General features: G+C 38.9%; 1 protein-coding gene and 1 long non-coding RNA gene across 2 annotated transcripts in view; one reads left to right on the top strand and one right to left on the bottom strand.

Annotated features, from left to right (window-relative positions):
- LOC145435335 (uncharacterized) overlaps window positions 1-19,843 on the top strand; it is a 200,220-nt gene extending 180,377 nt beyond the window's left edge. Inside the window, exon 2 of the long non-coding RNA XR_013913817.1 lies at window positions 19,421-19,843. This is a non-coding gene — a long non-coding RNA (uncharacterized LOC145435335). The remainder of the gene's footprint in view (window positions 1-19,420) is intronic.
- On the bottom strand, window positions 3,617-5,149 carry LOC145435026 (uncharacterized). The gene has a single exon (XM_080312305.1). It carries the CDS (start codon window positions 5,077-5,079, stop codon window positions 3,880-3,882), a length of 1,200 nt encoding a protein of 399 aa, XP_080168431.1. The 5' UTR covers window positions 5,080-5,149; the 3' UTR covers window positions 3,617-3,879.
- Window positions 19,844-20,062: the final 219 nt, after the last annotated feature.

The raw sequence follows: 20,062 nt of genomic DNA, 5'->3' as shown, positions 1-20,062 counted from the left end.
GTCGCTTACGCAAAACAATTCTCCACTCCAGCCCCGGCGAAGCGAAACGAAGCTGCAAAATCGGTCGTTGCCGTTCCATGTTTAATTTCTATAGTCCAAGGATTTGGAACTCCTTAATCCTTATCAATAGAGCACAGAGGTTTATCATTTGCATCATTCTGTCGGAATTTTAAGTCTCAACTAATTTCTACATATTGAGATGCGAGAGTACCGAGAGATCCGAGAGTATGATCTGTTATTTATTTTGAACTAGTGTTACAGTTTTTTTTTTCTACTACAACTGTTTTGCGTTTTGCTGTTTAATCATTTGTTGAAGTGTTACTGACCGACAGGTGCATGATATAAATGTAGGCTACTAACGTTACGCCTTGACTACAGCTGACTTGAAGACTACACATCTTGATGTGGTCGTATAGCTGTGTTTGTCTTGTTTACATATTTGTGAGAACTCTCATTGTACGAATAAAGAATCTGTCTGTCTGTCCGCACCATATATTTCAAGCTCCTTTCAGTGTTGGGATGACTCGAGTCGATCATGACTTGACTCGAGTCAGACTCGAGTCACTTTTTTCGTATGACTTGACTTGACTCGACGTATCAGAAATGTGGATTGACTCGTGACTCGGAGCAAAATTCACGAGTCAATTTCAAGTCATCAAGTAATCGGTGTCGATAAAAATCACTGTATCTTGCATATGTTCGGTGTAACCCTTGAAAGCGATCAATCATTCAATGATCGAACGTTTCACTGAGCCATGATTGTTCTCTCATAAATAAATTGACCGCAAACGAAGTGATCGAAGCTTACGTTGTCGTTCACTCTAGTAGTATTAAAATAGCAAAATGTCTAATTCTGTTCTTTTACCTTTACCAAACCTCTTGTTTTATTTGAATTGAATTCGAATATAGTTTATATTGTCCTCGACGCATGCTCGAATTTTATCATATCTATTTGTAAATGGGTAATGTATTGCATCTTATCAATTTGTTTGTCTATTCTCTATTTTGGCTGGTAACTATAAACTGAGGCTATGCAATTACTTACGTAGTCTAATAGTTTTACGTATATGTGAGCGATGCAGCGTCTTCTTGCGTGCGTATTTAACTCTATATTCGTTTATCGGTTCGGAATCAATGACCACTCAATCTGTATTTCAGACAGCTAGCAAATTGCAATGACGTAATCATGCCTCATACTTCGAAAAGGCAACTTGACTTGAAATGTGACTTGACTCCACTCGATTTGAATCGAGTCACCTCCAAAAATCGAGTGACTTGACTTGAGTCACCTTTGAAAATCGATTGACTTGACTTGACTCGAGTCAAAATGTGCAATGACTCGTGACCCGAAGGTAGTGACTTGATCCCAACACTGGCTCCTTTATTGAATTTCCTATCAACTGTGACGTCCCATTGATTCATAATTCAATTCATAATAGTTGTATGTTAGTATAACAATCATCGTCTCAGTTAGTCAGTATTGGCTACAGAAAGCAATCTCAAATTCCTTTTCATAATGTTCTTTTAATGCACTGATTGCGGATGTAGAGAGTCTAATTTCATCATTAATGTCAACATCACAAATGTAATCTGCCTGCTGGCTGTTTTGCTATATCTGTGGTCTGTATATCTGTTGGAAACAAGTTAAGTACTAAATATAGATAGAAGTAAGGCTTTTCATTTGACTTACTTTGGCATGAAAATTGAGACAAAGATAACAACTGGGCATTTCATGTAATCTGCGAAACATACCGATGAAATATGGATGGTTGAGGGGATATCGGCATTCAGTGTTATTTGCCATTAAAGACTCTGAAGGGAAATTTGAGACCTTATAGAAGGCTGTTATTTCTGTATGGGTGACATTCCAAGACTTAGAATAACTAAAAAATGACTTGACACTGCATATCCTGATGTGCCATCTCCTTTTAAGCACTTGTTTCGTATTACAGTAAGTTTTCACTGCCCAAACTATCAGGAATAAATGCTCTAAAAGACTCCACAGGGCTTAAAGATACAGATATTGACAGTCATGACAACTTCAACATCTCTGACATGGATATAATTCCGAACCAACACGCACTTGGTGATTTAGTTCGGACTTACTAATCAAAGGCGGAAATTCTGACTCCAAGGTTGAAGCTATGGAACTTGTTATATTTATGGCGTCGATGTCCTTCGTCGAGAGAAGGCCATGAATGATTTTCATGGTGTTTTTTCTGTTGTAGGCTTGAAACGCATTATTCGAACTTTCACCTAGATTTTATTAGTTCAAATATGGCAGGGTTGCCATATTTTGGAAATCTGAAAATAGGACACTTTTTCAGACTTGCCAAACCAGAGGAGAATGCTCAAAAATGGTAAATTGTTCCCACTTCGTGGTCGGTTGACTAAAAAAAAGTCAACCTTGGGGCTCATCTCCCGAAATACAGTTTTTCTTTCACACTATCAGTTGGTTGACTAAAAAATAAAAGGTCAACGTTCCAGCCCAGTTCCAGAAATAGCCGCCGGAGCGTTTCTTCAGTGCTGATTTACTGTATCTCAGTCGAATTTTGCCCAATATTGAACCAAAATTATCAAAAAAGAGGACATTTGGACGTCCAAAACGATGCAAGAAAATGATTTTCATCAAGAAATATTCCGACAACAAAATTTATTCAAAGAAAATTGAGATAATATTGACATACTTGAAATTAACGGATAATCCATGAAATAACAGCAACGAAACGAAATTTTCACTTCAATTTTATTTTTGTCACAAAGCTTACATTCATGGTCATTGACAATAGAATCCTTTCCCCCTTACACAACATTTATCATTGTGCATGTATATCAACATGTCGCGCAATACGGAGAAAATGCAACGCACAATAATGATATTGATGCCAGCATGCATAATTGCATATTCATGTGAATCTTGAAGACACTAGTACAATAAAGTCGAGGCAAACAGTTTGTTTGAGTACAATGTAATATCTTTAAATGATACACGAACTCCTGTTGTTTACACAAACTTGGTTGGTGTATAGAAGAAATGATCATGCCGGTGACATCATATTTGGTAATCAGCCGAAAATTTTCGGATTGATTTCGGCATGAAAATTTTGTTCAATTTCCTGAGTAAATGCATTCGGGCTAGCAAGATTCATGTCAAGGGCAATTGTACCTGAACAATGATACAAACATACATTTTATATAATTTTCCACCCTCATGCTTGTCCACACGGTGTTTGAGGTAGCACTTTTCAGAAAAAGCAACCGCACATATATCGCATTTATGGTTTTTTGGTACCAGCATGTCAATCCATATGAACCATGAAGCCACCCTTCCTATTAAATGATTTGCCACATATATCACACTTGTGACTTTCAACGCCAATGTGTATATCCAGATGACATTTGAGGTGACCCGGTCTAGTAAATGCTATCCCACATATTTCACATTCATGCTTTTTTACACCAGAATGTATAATTATATGTTGGTTGTAGTTACTCTTTCAAATAAATACTTTCCCACATACATCACACTTATAACTTTTGACAACAACGTGCATATCCACATGATGATCGAGGTTTTTCTTTGTGGTAAATACTTTCCCGCATACATCGCATTTATGGCTTATGCTTTTTTACACCAGAATGTATAATTATATGTTGGTTGTAGTTACTCTTTCAAATAAATACTTTCCCACATACATCACACTTATAACTTTTGACACCAACGTGCATATCCACATGATGATCGAGGTTTTTCTTTGTGGTAAATACTTTCCCGCATACATCGCATTTATGGCTTTTGATGCCAGTATGCATGTCCATGTGAGCTTTGAGGTCATTTTCCTGAGTAAATACCTTCCCACATATTACACATTCATGATTTCAGATGCGAGCATGTATATTTAAATGAGCCTTGAGGCCAATTATTCGCGTAAATAATTTCCCGCATATATCACATTTGTGATTTTTGATGCCAACGTGAACATTCATATGACTCTTGAGGTACCGGTTCAAAGTAAATGATTTCCCACATATTTCACAATTGTGATCTTTGATATCAGCATGTATCGTCACATGAGTCTTGAGGTAATTTTCCTGAGTGAATATTTTCCCACAAATATCACATTTTTGTTGTTTGAAGTCAGCATGCATAACCATATGAAGATTGAGGTAACTCTTTCGACTCAGTGTTTTACCACATATATCACACTTATAAGTTCTGATGCCAGCATGTAAACTCATATGACGATCGAAATTTTTTTTCTGGCAGACTTCTTTCCCACAAATTTTGCATTTATGATTGTTGAAGTCAAAATGTATTTCCATGTGAACCTCAAGTAGGTTCTTCTGACTAAACGCTTTATCACATATATCACATTTAAGATTTTTGATGCCGGCATGTACATTTACATGACATTCAAAAACACTTTTCTCATAAAATTCTTTCCCGCATATAGCACACTTATGATTTTTGATGCCAGCATGTACATCCATGTGACGCTTGAGTTCACTTTTCTCACAGAAGTCCTTCCCGCATATATCACACTTAAGATTTCTGATGCCAGCATGTATATCCATATGACGCTTGAGATAACTTTTCGTATGGAATTCTTTCCCGCAAATATCACACTCATGATTTTTGATGCCAGCATGTAAATCCATGTGACCCTTGAGTTGATGCTTCGTACTGAATGCTTTATCACATATATCACACTTATAATTTCTGATGCCAGCATGTACATCCATGTGACGCTTGAGTTGTTGCTTCATACTGAATGCTTTATCACATATATCACACTTATAATTTCTGATGCCAGCATGTACATCTATATGATACTTCAGGTGTATTTTTGTACGGAATTCTTTCCCACATATATCACACCCATGAGTTTTGATTCCAGCATGTACATCCATATGACATTTGAAGTCACTTTTATGACGGAATTCTTTCCCACATATCTCACATTCATGATTTTCGAAGCCAGTATGTATATCCATGTGACACTTGATTTGATGCTCCTGAATAAATGCTTTATCACATATTTCACAATTATGATATCTGAAGCCGGCATGTTTATTCATGTGACGCTTGAGGTTTTGTATGCAACGGTATTCTATCCCACATATATCACACTTATGATTTCTGATGTCAGCATGTGAATCCATATGAGACTTGAAGTGATCTTGGCGGTGGAATCCTTTCCCACATATATCGCACTTATGATTTTTGATGTCGGAATGTCCATCCATATGACGCTTGAAATGATCTTTGCGGTGGAATTCTTTCCCACATATATCGCACTCATGATTTCTGATGTCGGAATGCCCATCCATATGACGCTTAAAAAGACTTTTGCCGCGGATTTCTTTCCCGCGTATATCACATTCATGATATTTGATGCCATTCATATCCATGAAGCTTGAGGTGGTCAAAAATTGAAATATTTGACTCCAGGAAACTCTTTACGCGGAGTTCGAAGTCCTTGTAGTCCAATGTGTTCGGCACAAATTATACCAACTAAATTAGGCACATATAACTTGGCTCGATGATAGTATTATACTACCTAACATGTATGAAAGTGTGAAACTAAATTAAAGGAAGAACTTTATTAGATAGTCGTCTGCTCAATTGTCGTACCAGTATATCATACAACAGATGTTCTCAACTTCGCATGTAAAATTGTCCAAATTATTGGCCACAAAACAATTATGTGCGGGCACCGTGTTAAGAACCCCTGCCATACATCAAATACATCAATAGAAAAATTGCTCCGGGAATAATAGTCCATATAGACCAGGGATGGGCAATTATTTTTCCATGCAGGTTAAATGAGAATCAGAAAATACGTTGGTGGGCCAAGTAAAAATTTTAAACTATATTATGCAACGTATTAATTGTATTTGTAAATTGAAAGTAGTTACATTGTTAATACATGCTGCTCGGGGTGGAAGGCAATGAGAAATAGACAATTTACCAACAATGAATAATATTGTATTGCAGTCATAATGGAAAATATGGTTAACATGATACATTTTAAACCCTTTTCAACCCAAAGACAGACAAACAGATCTGCGGAGCCTGATACTTGTTAGAATTGAACCAAATTTGGTTTGCAGCCTTTTTTTAGGATAATCTGACAATTTAATGACTGAATGGCAGGAATCCAAAAAAAAAGTTATTTTTGAACAGCCCTAGTGTCCAGGCGAAATAGCCTTGTTGTTGATGGAAACTAGAAGTGCTTCCGCAATTCGCTTGGTGTTTTAGCCGAGTGTCTGCCTTCGTGTTTTTGCCGTAATAACGACTTAAATTATACTCCACAGCAACCTGCAAGCCACAAACTAAAAGAACAAATTCGCCCCTGAATCCAGTTAACGAAGATTTAGTGCTCCGGACCTTCTTGGAATTTCGGCCGACGGCCCAAATCTTTCCTTTTTTGACACGTGTCCTCCCGTTCCCCGTTCATCATTTAATCACAAGCACTGATTGACTCGTTTTACAAATTTGGGATTTGGAAGCGTGTCACGTAACGCTTTGAAACACGGAGCGTGTAATTGTAACAATGTCATCAAAACAGGTTTGAACAAACCATATGGCAGTGGTCGGGAACCTATGGCTCTTTTGAGTATAAGATATGGCTCTTTGACAAGTAACCTTTAATTTTGTACTTAATTTATCAATATTGCAGCAACTTGTTCGGAAGTTTTATGATGGCCAGAATAATTACCGTAATTTTCCATGTATTACGCGCAAAATTTTCACGATTTTTTGTTCTAAAATATGGGGGTGCGTATTATACATGGGAACAACACGCTTAAAAAATTCTCCCTCGATAAAAAACTTGAAATCACACCTTTCTTCATGTTTGTTTCTAATCGTGTATCACTTTCAGCCATCGTACCCAGTAATTCGTATTATCAGTGTAGCGCGCTGCCAATTAGCAATCTCCTGTTGAGTTGGTTTGCCTTTTGCTTGCGAGCGGAATTAGTTCATTCATTGATTGCTGCGCACGCGCGCGCAATTCTTGCTAATTCATCGCTTCAATGACAGGCCATTTGCGAAAAATCCAATCGCTTCCGTAATCAGTCGCACTTCCAACAGGCGTGTGTGCACGACATAACCGCTGACCTTAGCAATCGCATCTGCCCTAGTGCGCAAGATGTCGCGTCGCCAGCCTTGCAGGCTTTGGTTGCTCTCTACTATCGTTTAGAGACGATACCATTAATTGCATAATGATTAGCGATAGTTATGTCATGATTGTTGAGCAGTGCCATCGTAAAGCAGACATCATATACTAAAACACAGCTATTCATGTACCGCGACTGCAGGGTGCGCACCATACTCGGGTACAGGCTTTTTCACAGATATTACATGCTATTTTAAGGATGCGTATTTTACATAGGGGCGTACTATACTTGGAAAATTACAGTATTCTCGTGGCAGCATACACATGTCTTTGAGAGGTCAAGACAGTGGGGTATCCAGGGCTAAGGGCTCGTGCCACCATCTTTTCAAAATCCCAAAATCTGAGTTGCTGGGGCGCCAGCGAATAACACCATTCGCAAATTCGATCTAGCCGGCATCGCCTGCTTCGAAATCTTGGATTGCACGATACCTTGATTGATCAAAGAGAATGGCAGACATGGTGACGCTTATAGGACAGTGCAGCATTCGAAAATAGGTTGTCTTCCTGAACTACGCCGAGAAAAAACTGCCTTGGAAGTGACATTCACGATTGCAAATTCAAATTAAAAACAATGTCATAGCTCCCATGTTCTTAATTGATAAGCAGCTTTCTATCAACGTCATCAAAATGTAGATGCGTAGTACAACGTTACGCTACGCTTACCCACAAGTCAGACTGCGGTTTTCGGTGAGACGCTTCAGTATTTTGATAGTAGCGCATAAGTTGGGCAGAAGCGGTCACTCATGTCTGGTTCAAAAGATGTCATCTCTGTCGCAGTGAACAGCACATACTTATCCACACTACGTATACGTAGTGGACTGTATAAGGAAGTAACCAACACTTGGACATTTCTTTAACAGGGTTTTCCTATTTTCTTAATCTCGCTTTGTGGCATTGTTGGTTACGTGTTGACATTCTGCGTCCAACGATATATTACTTGCTGGTTTCGAATTCCATTCATGTCTTGTTTTCAAGTTTTGTAAAGCGAAGCAAAATTTTTCACAGAAACCCGCTTGGCGCCATTGCTCAATTGGTTGAGGTTGAGGGCTTTTCACTATTAAAATTAGATAACACCATATGACTCAAACTTACTCAGAAATTGAGAATGTATGGTCATTTAGAATATCTTCTGGCATGATGCATAGAGTTCCTGGTCTGCCTTCAAATTATTTCAAGTAAAAATGCAACAGGCAATGTGCAAGGCTGCATAAAAGTAGCTTGCAACTCGTTTTAAAAGGCACTGCGCTCTGGTCTCAAATTGGAGCGCAGATTGAGATAAAACCGCCATTTTCCTCAGAAAGCCACCGTAATGGAGCTTCAATTGAATGAATTTTGGAGAGGGGCCGCTCCACTCCAGCTGCCGCGGCTGTGCGAGCGTTATATTGTTGTCAGTAGAAATTATGTCTTACACACCACTGCGGTTAAGTTACGGTAAGTAGGCGTGCGGTAGCGACACTCAATGTACAGTGTTCAGTCAGGAGGATTTGTGTCTAGAGCTTGCTGACAAATCGGGCTTAGTGTATTACTCAATTGGACAGAAATAGAGCACGTCCTATTCTTATAGATATCAGGTTCATTTCAGCACAAACCTAGCAAAATTGGACTAAGGTAATACAATGACATAGCACCTCAAGTTGGAGCCAAACGCGGAGAACATTAGGCTCAATTTCGGTTTATCAGCCAATTACAACTCGGGTCAGATCATGTCAGGTGATACAGGCCATATTTCCACCATCTTGGATTGTCATGAAGATAGGCTGCCTTACAGAGGTGTGTTTTCTGATTTCAGAAAATCATATTTCATCAAAAAAGGTCATCTTGAACCGAAGCTACGACCGTCCAAAAATTGCTATTTTTGTGATCGCTTAACCGTCTCCCGCCGGCGTGGGTATTTTTACCCATTGCCGTTAGAGGGAAGCGTACTGTATTAGAACCACTATATATCCCGTTCTAATCGTGCTAGGTCGCTGCTGTTCATGTCTGCGGATAGATATTGTTTGTGCCAGTTCATTGATACCATATTATTTGGTATATATTATATCTAAGACGTCGAAATCGGATATCAAATACCGTAGATAAATATGTTGCAAAATACACTGTCTCGGCAACACGCGCGTCCTTGACCACTCTCAGATAACGTACTGTATGTTTTGTTCTAGCCGTCTTAGAGCATAGTTGTTTCTTTCTGTGAAAAGCTAGTGTCCATACCAATTCACACATATCTTCGTATCTGATATTAGTTACATATAAGGTGTTATAAATCTATGTGATAGGCCGCGTGACAAAGATATCCGCCGACCGCATCATTTCGCGGAAACGCGCGTTCCCGATACCCATCATATACCCTGTCGTATATTTGGTTTGATTCGTCATAGCCAGTTGTTGTAGTTTGTTTCTATGAATAGTACTTGTCAGCTTCTGATTTTCTTGCTAAAACAACTATACTAGTTATGTCTGCATCGCTCAAGGTTGCATTTGAAAACCGGGAAGAGAATTCTCGCAGCCTACCGTACCAGCTTCAAGCAGATGGATGAATACTGGTCACAAAACGGGATATGTATCGAGTTCTAATAGTGATATACCTTCATAGATCGTGTCTGTGAATAGTTGCTGCCTATACGATTCTAAATAATGGCTAATAGTCAAGTATAATTCGGAATAAATACAATATTACTCAGCGCATATACCTACGCAAAAGTGTTCATCTGGACATACAAAGAGCTGTCGTATAACGATATATATCTTTCGTTGTAGTAATGAAAGGTCTCTTTCAATAGAACTAGCCAATCTCCACCTTCAAGGCCAAAATAAACAACATTAGTTATGCCTATGTCACCCCAAGGCCGCTTCTAAAAATCGTGAAGAGAATTCCTGCAGACTACCACACTAGTATCAAACGCAGGGACGAATATCTGTAACATAGTGTGTTATATCCTGAATTTTATCGGTAGTAGACATTCTTAGATTGTTTCTGTGGAGAGTACATGCCCATAAGATTATATCTACATCAGACTAACAGCTAATAGTGATGTATATATCGCAACAAGACCAATTCTACACGCTGTGTATTCCCCGCAAACGTGTGTATCATGTCTGTATGAAGTGCTACCAACTAACGTCATAAACCTTACGTAGTAGTAAGATATGCGTTTGTGGTTTGTCCTTATGGTTAGGTCTTGACAATCTCCATTTATCAATACTAAAGTGACCCATTTACGTGCTCTATAAGCTTTGTAAATGCCCTGGAAGGCTACGCTACCAAATAAATACACGCGCGTCACTTGCTCACTCGCCGATGACTCATCCACTCTGCGGTCTGGCGCGTGTTTATTGTGCAAACCCTCAGAACTGTATCTATTGGATGATGGCTATATTAGGGCGTATTAGATCGACTGAGCCATCTCCATGATCATGATTTCCTCGCCGATATGATTCACAAGAAGCCTATGTCACCAGATATCCATGTTTAGGTTTATAAAGAGTACAGTAAATGTAATACGTTTCTCATCAACGAATTCTCGGCTTGCTCTTGATATAAGTGGCCAGACACAGTGCTCGAAATGATTTGAGTGGCGCAATCGGATGCGCGCTGAAGTTCTGAATCGAACGACACCTTGTTTGACGTGTTCCAATCCCATTAAGGTACAGTTTTTCGACTTGGAAAATTGAAGTAAAATTTTTCGAAAATTGCAGCCGGCGCCAATCGGTTAAGCAGAAAAAATATCGGGAATTTATACATGTAGTTTAAATTTGCTATATTTCGGTCAAATTAGGGTTGTTGAGAGTGATACTTACACACTTGTTCATTTATATCCTGCTTGATACTTTTTCGATTTCTTTGACACTTGGAGTTGCATAGTCTGACCTTTAACCTTGTGATTTTGTTCATGTCTTTGAAAATCACTCACGCGTGACTTCATTGTCAATTGCAGATATCTTTCGGTGACTAGATGATGTCATCAGGTGTAAGGTATCATTGGAAAGCTCTTGACAAGAGCTTTTAAAAACAAAAATAACATTAGTTACTTTTGAATCGTAACATACCATAAGAGCGCCATGAAGCTAGCTTGCAAATTTATTCAAAATCCTCCCCCTTTTCAACAAGAGCAGTTAAAAAGTTGTGAAATTTTATGAAAACAACGAACATAGCAGGTTGATGCCAGGGATGAAGGACCGAGTTAGCATTAAAATGAATGTGTATCAACAAAAACGTCTACTTTTATGTACTCTGAAAGAATTCCATACCCTGTATAAACAGCAAAACCCGGATGCAAAAATTGGATTCACAAAATTTTGTGAATTGAGGCCGAAATGGTGTGTTAGTGCAGGATCATCTGGAACACATGCCGTATGTGTCTGTACCATACATCAAAATGTTGTTCTTTTGCTGCATGCTGCCCGCATTGAAGAAACTTATAAAGATTTGCTTCAATTGGCAGTCTGCAATATTGAAAATAGAGACTGCATGCTACAGCGTTACCCAAACTGTCCCGGATTTCAACCCGTTCAGGAATTGCTTGACTCAAAATTTGAGGATGTGGATGAACTTATTTCGTTCAAACAGTGGGTGTCAGTTGACCGAACTGATCTAATAACTCAAACCTTAACCATAACTGAATTTATTCAGTTGATATTAAAAAAGCTTGCAGATTTAGCACCACATCATCACATTTCGCATTCACAGTCTTTATATTTGAAAAAACGAAAACAAGATATGGATCAGCAAACAGCTCTTGTATTAATGGATTTTGCGGAAAATTATTCTTTCCACATTCAAGATGAAGCGCAAGGGTATCATTGGACTCACCAATGCTGCACTGTGCACCCGGTAGTTTGCTACTACAAGTCTGCAAGCAACAATACTTTGCATTTAAATATATGCTTTTTATCGGAAGAGTTGTTGCACGATGCAGTAATGGTGTATCTGATTCAGCAAAAGACAATTGAAGTTCTCAAAAGTACAATTCACAACTTGGACAATGTGGAATATTTTAGCGATGGTTGCGCTGCCCAGTACAAAAACAGAAAATCATTTTACAATTTGTGCAAGCACAAAGCTGACTTCGAAGTGGATGCTGCGTGGTCCTTTTTTGCCTCGAGCCATGGTAAATCGCCATGTGATGGCATTGGTGGCACTGTAAAACGAGCTACAGCAATGGAAAGTCTGAGACGCCAACTGAATGGTCAGCTTTTGAACGTGGAAGAAATGATGTCCTCTTGCGTGAAAAATCTCCAAAAAATAAAATTTATTAATTTGCTCAAAGACGAATTGGATGCTACGAGAGCTTTTTTGGAACAGCGATTTCGGCTCGCTACCACAGTCAAAGGTATTCGGGCATTCCATCATTTTAGGCCATTGTCATCAACCAAACTGGGAGCAAAACGTGTCAGTCAAGACAAACACTATGTATTGGAAGTTGAATTAGATGAAGACTCAAACCAAGAAAATGTACTTCAAATTGAAATTATCATAAACAAATTTGTATGCTGCGTTTATGATGAAAACTGGTGCATTGGCATGGTCACAGAAATTGACAAGCCAAACAACGATGCCTTAGTTGAATTCATGCACCCAAAAGGCCCATCAGAGTTTTTTCACTGGCCTCAAAATAAAGATTCTTGCTGGACACCGTTCCAGCACATTTTGTGCACAGTTGACGTTCCTTGTTTATTTAATAATCGGGGACAATACCAACTGACAAAGGAATCAGCACTGAAAGTCATACAAGTTTGGAAGAAATATCATCAAAGATAAATAGATATCTGATATGAGCAAATAGTTATTATCTAATAGTATGAAAACTAATGAACCCGCAGGACCTTATATTGATTTTGATTGTCATTGTTCCTTTCATTGTTTAGTGCTGATCGTTGCCCGAATGTATTGTGTAGAGTACATAAAACATCGCATCTTATCCTTTCAGTAGTGAATTCTGAAGTGAAGTATTGTGTGTCACATCAAACTGTGTAGCAAAATTTTCTCAAATTTTCAAAAATATCTCAAATTATTGTCAGCATAATTGATGTCAGCAATTATCTGTCTGAGTTATACTGACTACCTTATGTATAAAACACTTGGCATGGTACTGTGTATAGAATAAAGGTGGAATGAGTTGCTTTACAGAGTTTGCTCTTGTTGAAAAGGGGGAAGATTTTGAATAAATTTGCAAGCTTGCTTCATGGCGCTCTTATGGTATGTTACGATTCAAAAGTAACTAATGTTATTTTTGCTTTTAAAAGCTCTTGTCAAGAGCTTTCCAATGATACCTTACACTTGATGACATCACCTGGTCACCAGAGATATTTGCAATCAAAAATGAAGTCACGCATGAGTGATTTTCAAATACACGAACAAAAAGCGAGGTTAAAGGTCAGACTATGCAACCCCAGGTGTCAAAGAAGGCGAAAAAGTGTCAAGCAGGACATAAATGAACAAATGTGAAAGTGTTACCTTCAACAACCCTAATTTGAACGAATTGTAGCAAATTCAAATTACATGTATAAATTTCTGACATTTTTTCCGCTTCAGTGATCACAAAAACAGCAATTTTTAAACGGCCATATCTTTGGTTCTACTCATCCGATTTCGATGGAATTTATTTTTTTGAAAGCAGAAGTAAAAGTTTTCTAACCATGCCAATTTTAATGACAATCTGAGATGGTGGAGGTACATTTTGAAATTTTTCTGGATCACCTGACATGATCTGACCCACTCCTATATTCGGTAAATTATACTGAAATAAATTAGCACGGGGTAAATTAAATTCGAAACACACTGTAACCACCGAAATGTACAACACAGCTGGGGAATTTGCATTACATATGTGAGATAAGGCACAGAAGGCTGAAGTATAATAAATCACATTTATAAAAATCTGAGCAACTGAAAGCATCTAACTTTACTTAACACATAAATAATTAATGTCCTGGAGCAGTTCAACTCAAATACACATATCCCCCTGTTAACTATTGCTGGGTACTCTAATCTGAATCGAATACCAGTACGATTACTCATTATTAATTTATCTGCCACGAATATAGTTTTGACACATTTTCCACTGCAGAAGCCTAATAACCTCGATTGGATATATTGCAGCACACGAAACATGTACCAAGCTGTGCAAGTTGATGTGAATGGGGCTTTTTCGATAGCAGCCAGACATCAAACAATGTTCATCATGACCAGCAGTTAAAGATTCCCAAGAACATGACAAAAATTATAAATGTCAAAATTAATTATTTTGCGCGTTGCCATCTCTCTTTGGAAGTCTGTTCTGCGACTGTCAATTTTTGAATCCATTGCTCAGATGCTATCATTTTTATGAAATTGACCTCGCCATTAATTTATCAATGATGGGTTACGTTTTATCTGGAGGAGGGTTGGTGCGATTGTATGGAAAATATGGTCAGTCGCAACATGCAAAACAAGGTCAGTCACATCCATGCAAGATAAGGTCGCGACATCCAAAATAAGGTCAGTCACCATAATGTTTGGGTTGAAGGTTAGCGTGTTTACTGTTTAGGGTAGGGGTGAGGGTCCTTATGGCTGGGGTTATAGTCATTACTATTAATAAGTCTGTAATAAAAAACGTGTAGCCTCTGTCGTCTGAGGTACATAATTCTTACCTTGGTAATAGCCTACCACACGTTTTTATTTGCATGGTTAATTGCACCATAGGTTTTTCACCCATATCTATAAAATATCTCTATAATATTAATCTTTATTGATATAAGCTAACATCTAGTGTAGTGGAAGGACAGGTGATGAAATGGTGAAACACTTTACATTTAGACATATTCATAGGGAACACTGATAAGTGGTAGTCATTGGTAACACTTTTCATTGTGGGTAGGAAAGTAGACCAGACCTTATTTTGCATGTCATGTCGTGAATGACCATATTTTGCATGTCATGTCGTGAATGAGTTTGCATGCAATCACACCAACCCTGTAGGAAATTAACTTTTATTGAGACTAGCCTACTTCACCGTTGCCTCATGAAAAAGAATTGGACCTCCTTCAGCGGGAATACTTTACCATCAAAAACCTATAATCATTGGCATTATTAGGCCTAAATGTTTTACTGCTCACTGCTCATGCTTAGTGCCAAGTTACCTCACCTCACGTCCAAAGTAACGCCGCTTTACAGTAAGTTCGTATGATGATATATGTAAAAATATGCATAATATCCAGAAATGAGTCCAACCGTAAACCATTATGAGAAAATGGCGTCCCAATGTCGCAAGACGACGTCCTATCTATGGATGGTCATTAGAGATGAGCGGATTTGAAATTTCTATGTCCTAATCCAATCCAAATCCGAACCTTCAAATCCAAATCCTAATCCATAACTTTTTCTTATTCAAGTCCATGTCCAATCCTAATCCGATTCTAACTGGAAATTCAGAAAAAATACTAATTTATGCAATGGAGGGATTCGAAAATTTTCTTTCACAACCAACGATTCACTTGATTCAAGATAACTTAGTAACCATAAGTACATTAATAACTGATCTGAATAAAGTTTGTCGCCATTCGCCACACGACATTTCAATCTCCCAGAAAAATAGGTAAATCCAATCCAAATCCTAATCCGTTCTGAAAAAAATGTCTAATCCAAATCCAATCTAAATCCGACAAAATTTCACAAATCCTGTTTTTTCAAAACCTAATCCTAATCCATGCTCATCTCTGATGGTCATTGGTCAATCATCACTGTACGTCTGTACCGACTACCGAGGTCAAAAGATATCACTACGCCCTTACTCACCATACATACCAATTGTAGTATAATGTTAGACTGCACTAGGCAGAACAGACAGGTTGCATCAGAAGAAAATTAGGGTGAGGTATGCTACTATGGAGGATGTCCTCCATAATGCTAAGGTCGTACGGTACAGTACGTCGAAGTCTGCAATCTGATCATGATTTCAACGCAACAACAAGCCAAGACATTGTTATTGTTATGGGGATCCCTAAAAGACGGAAAAGCGGAGACAGCGTACAACGGGCACTAAAACGCGGAAACAGCGGAGAGGGTCCAAAATGCGGATTCCTATAAGGATCGGAAGAAGGTGAGAGCGGAACAATCGGCCATTGAGATATCTATGTGGCCAAGACACAGATGTAAAGGATCAGGATTTTGCATTCTAACCAGACAGGAACCCGGCAGATTTTTCTCAAACACGATCGGATCCGGATTCACATTTCTGCCTGCCCGACTGCTGGATCAGGCGAGGACAGGATTTTCTAGTGCATGAAAGTGACTTTCTGTTTGTTTACTTCGATGTTTTGTATGAACTTGGACTGAGCTGGCTTCAGCATTCCACAACTATTTCTAATCCCTAATAACAAACTTCAATGCATTGCCGAGGTGGAATTTGAAAAACATCAACGACTAGGGCTGGGCACAATGATTCGAGTACTCGAATCTGAATCGAGTATTAATTTTAATGATTCGAGTCGAGTAGTAAAATACGATTTTTTCGAGTACTGAAATTATACGCTCCTCACCACTGAAAGTTGATTTATCAACGAGGAGTTTATCAACAATCAACGAGTTTATGCTAATTTCACTGTTGAAGCCTTGAAACCTTGATTGGCCGTATCGTAGCATACGAAACATGAAGTACAAAGCTACGAACGTTACTGGAAATAGCACATTTCCGAAGTCATGATCATCCCACAATATTGTCACCAAGTGCAATGAAATCGGTATGGTCGAAAAAAATAACAAAGTATCCTTAATATGATGGATAACAGGCATTATATTCTTTGTGGTCGCTTAAAAGGCACATATTTGAACTTTGACAAATAATATTCTGCTATGACGTCATAATGAGTGATACTCGCTTACTCGACTCGAAGCATTTTACGTGATTCAGAATCGAATCACTCAGGTACTCGATTTTGCCCAGCCCTATCAACGACATGGCCCTACAAAGACAAAGCCCTACTTGATCACCTCTTGTCGTTACACTAACACAGTTGCCCTACCTCGCCCAGAGATTGCTTCATTGATCATTTGCTACCATCGTTTAATTTTTCTTTCATTTTATTTTTTTAACTACCGTAACATTTTTTACAGCCAGGCTGTTTAGAGTCAAGTGTACCTGTTTGATGCTGGTGTGATCAGACTGGATGACCTTCACGGTCTCATCGATCATTCCTATCTAATACCGAATACTTTGCAAATGTGCATGCATATTTTCTGTACCACCACCACTGCCGTGTGTTATGTATTTTGGTTGGATGAAAATAAATACTCTCTCTCTCTCTCATGGGCAATCCGCCGGCTATCCGACAGTCGACGAGCATGTCCACATCAGAGATGGGCGGATTCCAAATTTTGGGAATCCGTATCCGTCCTGATCCGACAGTCAAATAGGATTTCGGAGTCCGACAGTTAAGCAACAAAATTAGGATCCGAAAAAATCCTGCTATTGCTTTAATGCTATTTCACACTAAATATAGCCTGCAAAACAGATATGAACATTATAATCAACAAATTAGTATCAAGTAATGCCTTACAAGGGTTTATTTATATCACATTTCGAATCAATTATGTTAGGTACGGTATATATCTTGAATATAGATGCGAGTAGTAGGAACTAGGCAGGGGAAATGAGTTAAAAAGACTGTGAGAACAGAGAAAGCAATATTAGTTGCTTTACGGAGAGGGTAAACATAGTAACCCAGGCATGCCATGATGCCAACAACAAAATCAGATATTGTGGATTGTGACTTGGCCAAGACAACTAGGCCTATATTACCACTGAAGAATGGAACTTAATTTTCACAAGAAGTGGCATAGTCACAGAACAGACATGTATCAAACAAAATGATCACTTGATAGAGCAGCAATGAATAGGAAATACAGTGGCGGCTCGTGACAATATCGGGTGGTGGGGCAAGGGCTGCGAGCGACTTTTATCAACATGACGTCACAATGGCGTTTCCAACGTAAAAAAGGTAACCTTATGATGGTCACATGAATTTCCCGACAACAGTGATTTTAACGTAGGTGCCGCGAGAGGTTTGCCGGCGAGCCGTGACTTGAACTGTGGTAACAAATGTTTTATTCATTTATTTTTAATCAAAGGATTATTTTACAAAATGTACGTGACCTAAGAATCGTCCCTATGCCACGAATCAAGTATCAGGTCATCCTTAGTAGCATGCGTTATGATTTCATGGTAGAGTTATAGATTACGCAAATCGATAGACCCTAATTTTTCTAAACCCGTCCGAAAGTGTTTCGTACACGATCCTGGTGTGTTACGACCACTGAGCTGGTGGTTACGACCAGAGATGGGCGGATTCCAAAATTTCGGGATCCGAATCTATCCGGATCCGGCTGGCAATTGGAAATTCAGAGTCCAAAGAAATCCGGCTGGTGAATGTCCAGTTCGGAATCCGAAAAAATCCTGCCAGAACAATGCTAATTAATCATATCACAGCAAAAAAATCCGGCTAAAATCAGACCGTCACCCCAAATTCAAAATCCGGATCCAGTCCGGCCAGGTAAAAAAAACATTGAAATCCTGCTCCGGCTCCCGAACCGGACTGTGGCCATCTCTGGTTACGACCAGGTGATAATAGCAACCAAAGCGGAGGCACCCGGCGTACGATTGGATCAATGGACTTGGCAACTTCTAGACCTCTCATTTTCGCTCTATAAAGGCAACTGCGTAAACTACGTACGGAGCAAAGATTCAATACGATTCATGTTCGCACTTGACTTGACCTGACTAATTCCAATGACTAGAACTCGAGAGATTGCGTAAGCCTAACTGGAAAGGTCAACGAGTTCGGACACATATACAATTGTTATCTCATAGAACGGGCCTGTCATATTGAATCCAGAACATCAATTTGAATTGTCTTTGAAGAACTATAAGGACAGCAGCCTCGGAACTTCGGTCTCGGAACAACATAGGACATTTTGGCCTTGAAACTGGAGACTGTGACACAACACATACGGCTTACTGTCTATAAGTCTGCTGCGAAATCGCCGTTGGAATATATATCAATCAATAAATACATGAATAAAAGCCGTAAACTTAGTATACTGTTACAAGAAATCATCGAGAAGTAGCATACGCAATCTCATAACCCATTCCGGTATGGTACACTGTCAAAATCAATACAAACAGACGAACGCCGAACTTTGAGTAAAATAGATCGAGGAATAGGCTGATCGAATGATCAGCTGTTAGCCGACATCGAAAATGAAATAGCTATCGCATTTGACAGGGGATTGTAAGCAAATGGTTTGAAGGCCACAATTGACAATTCCACAGTGAAATGGACATTGGCGAACATAAAATTATGTGAATATTTGAATGCAAACCGAGAATCTTGGTTAGCTGTTTCATGCGATCATCGAGATATACCATTGGAAATATCATCACCGATCTCGTTATGGAACGCAGACTATAGATTAGCACAGACCGACACCGGCTTTTGCGTGAGATCCGCAATGACGTAGGTAGGCCAAGTATCAGATCAGCGCGCATCTCTACCATACTCGACCTCGAAAACGAAATAACTGCCTCAATCATTGAGTGTCAACTTTAAGACTTGGCACCGCGTTCGATACTAAAATCAAGACATACCGTGCAAAAGCTCATGACAGATCTAGGTATGGAACATCGTTAAAATCGTTAGAGACCAATAACGGCTTTTGCGTAAATTTATTAGCGATAAATGAAGAGTCAGCTCTTACTCGACTTTGGAAACGAAATTACCACCCACATAGTTCAGTGACAAACTTAAAACTTGTTACAGCGGTCGATACTAACAGTTACCGTGCCAAATGTCATGACCGATCTCGGTATAGAACATCGTCAAAATCAATGGAGACCAATACCGGCTTTTGA

This window comes from Botryllus schlosseri, chromosome 1 (assembly GCF_051294905.1).
Source record: "Botryllus schlosseri isolate E-star chromosome 1, Bs_hap1, whole genome shotgun sequence".
NCBI lineage: Eukaryota > Metazoa > Chordata > Ascidiacea > Stolidobranchia > Styelidae > Botryllus > Botryllus schlosseri.
Note: the sequence above shows the minus strand (reverse complement) of the source record. Positions and strands in the feature narration are given on the sequence as shown.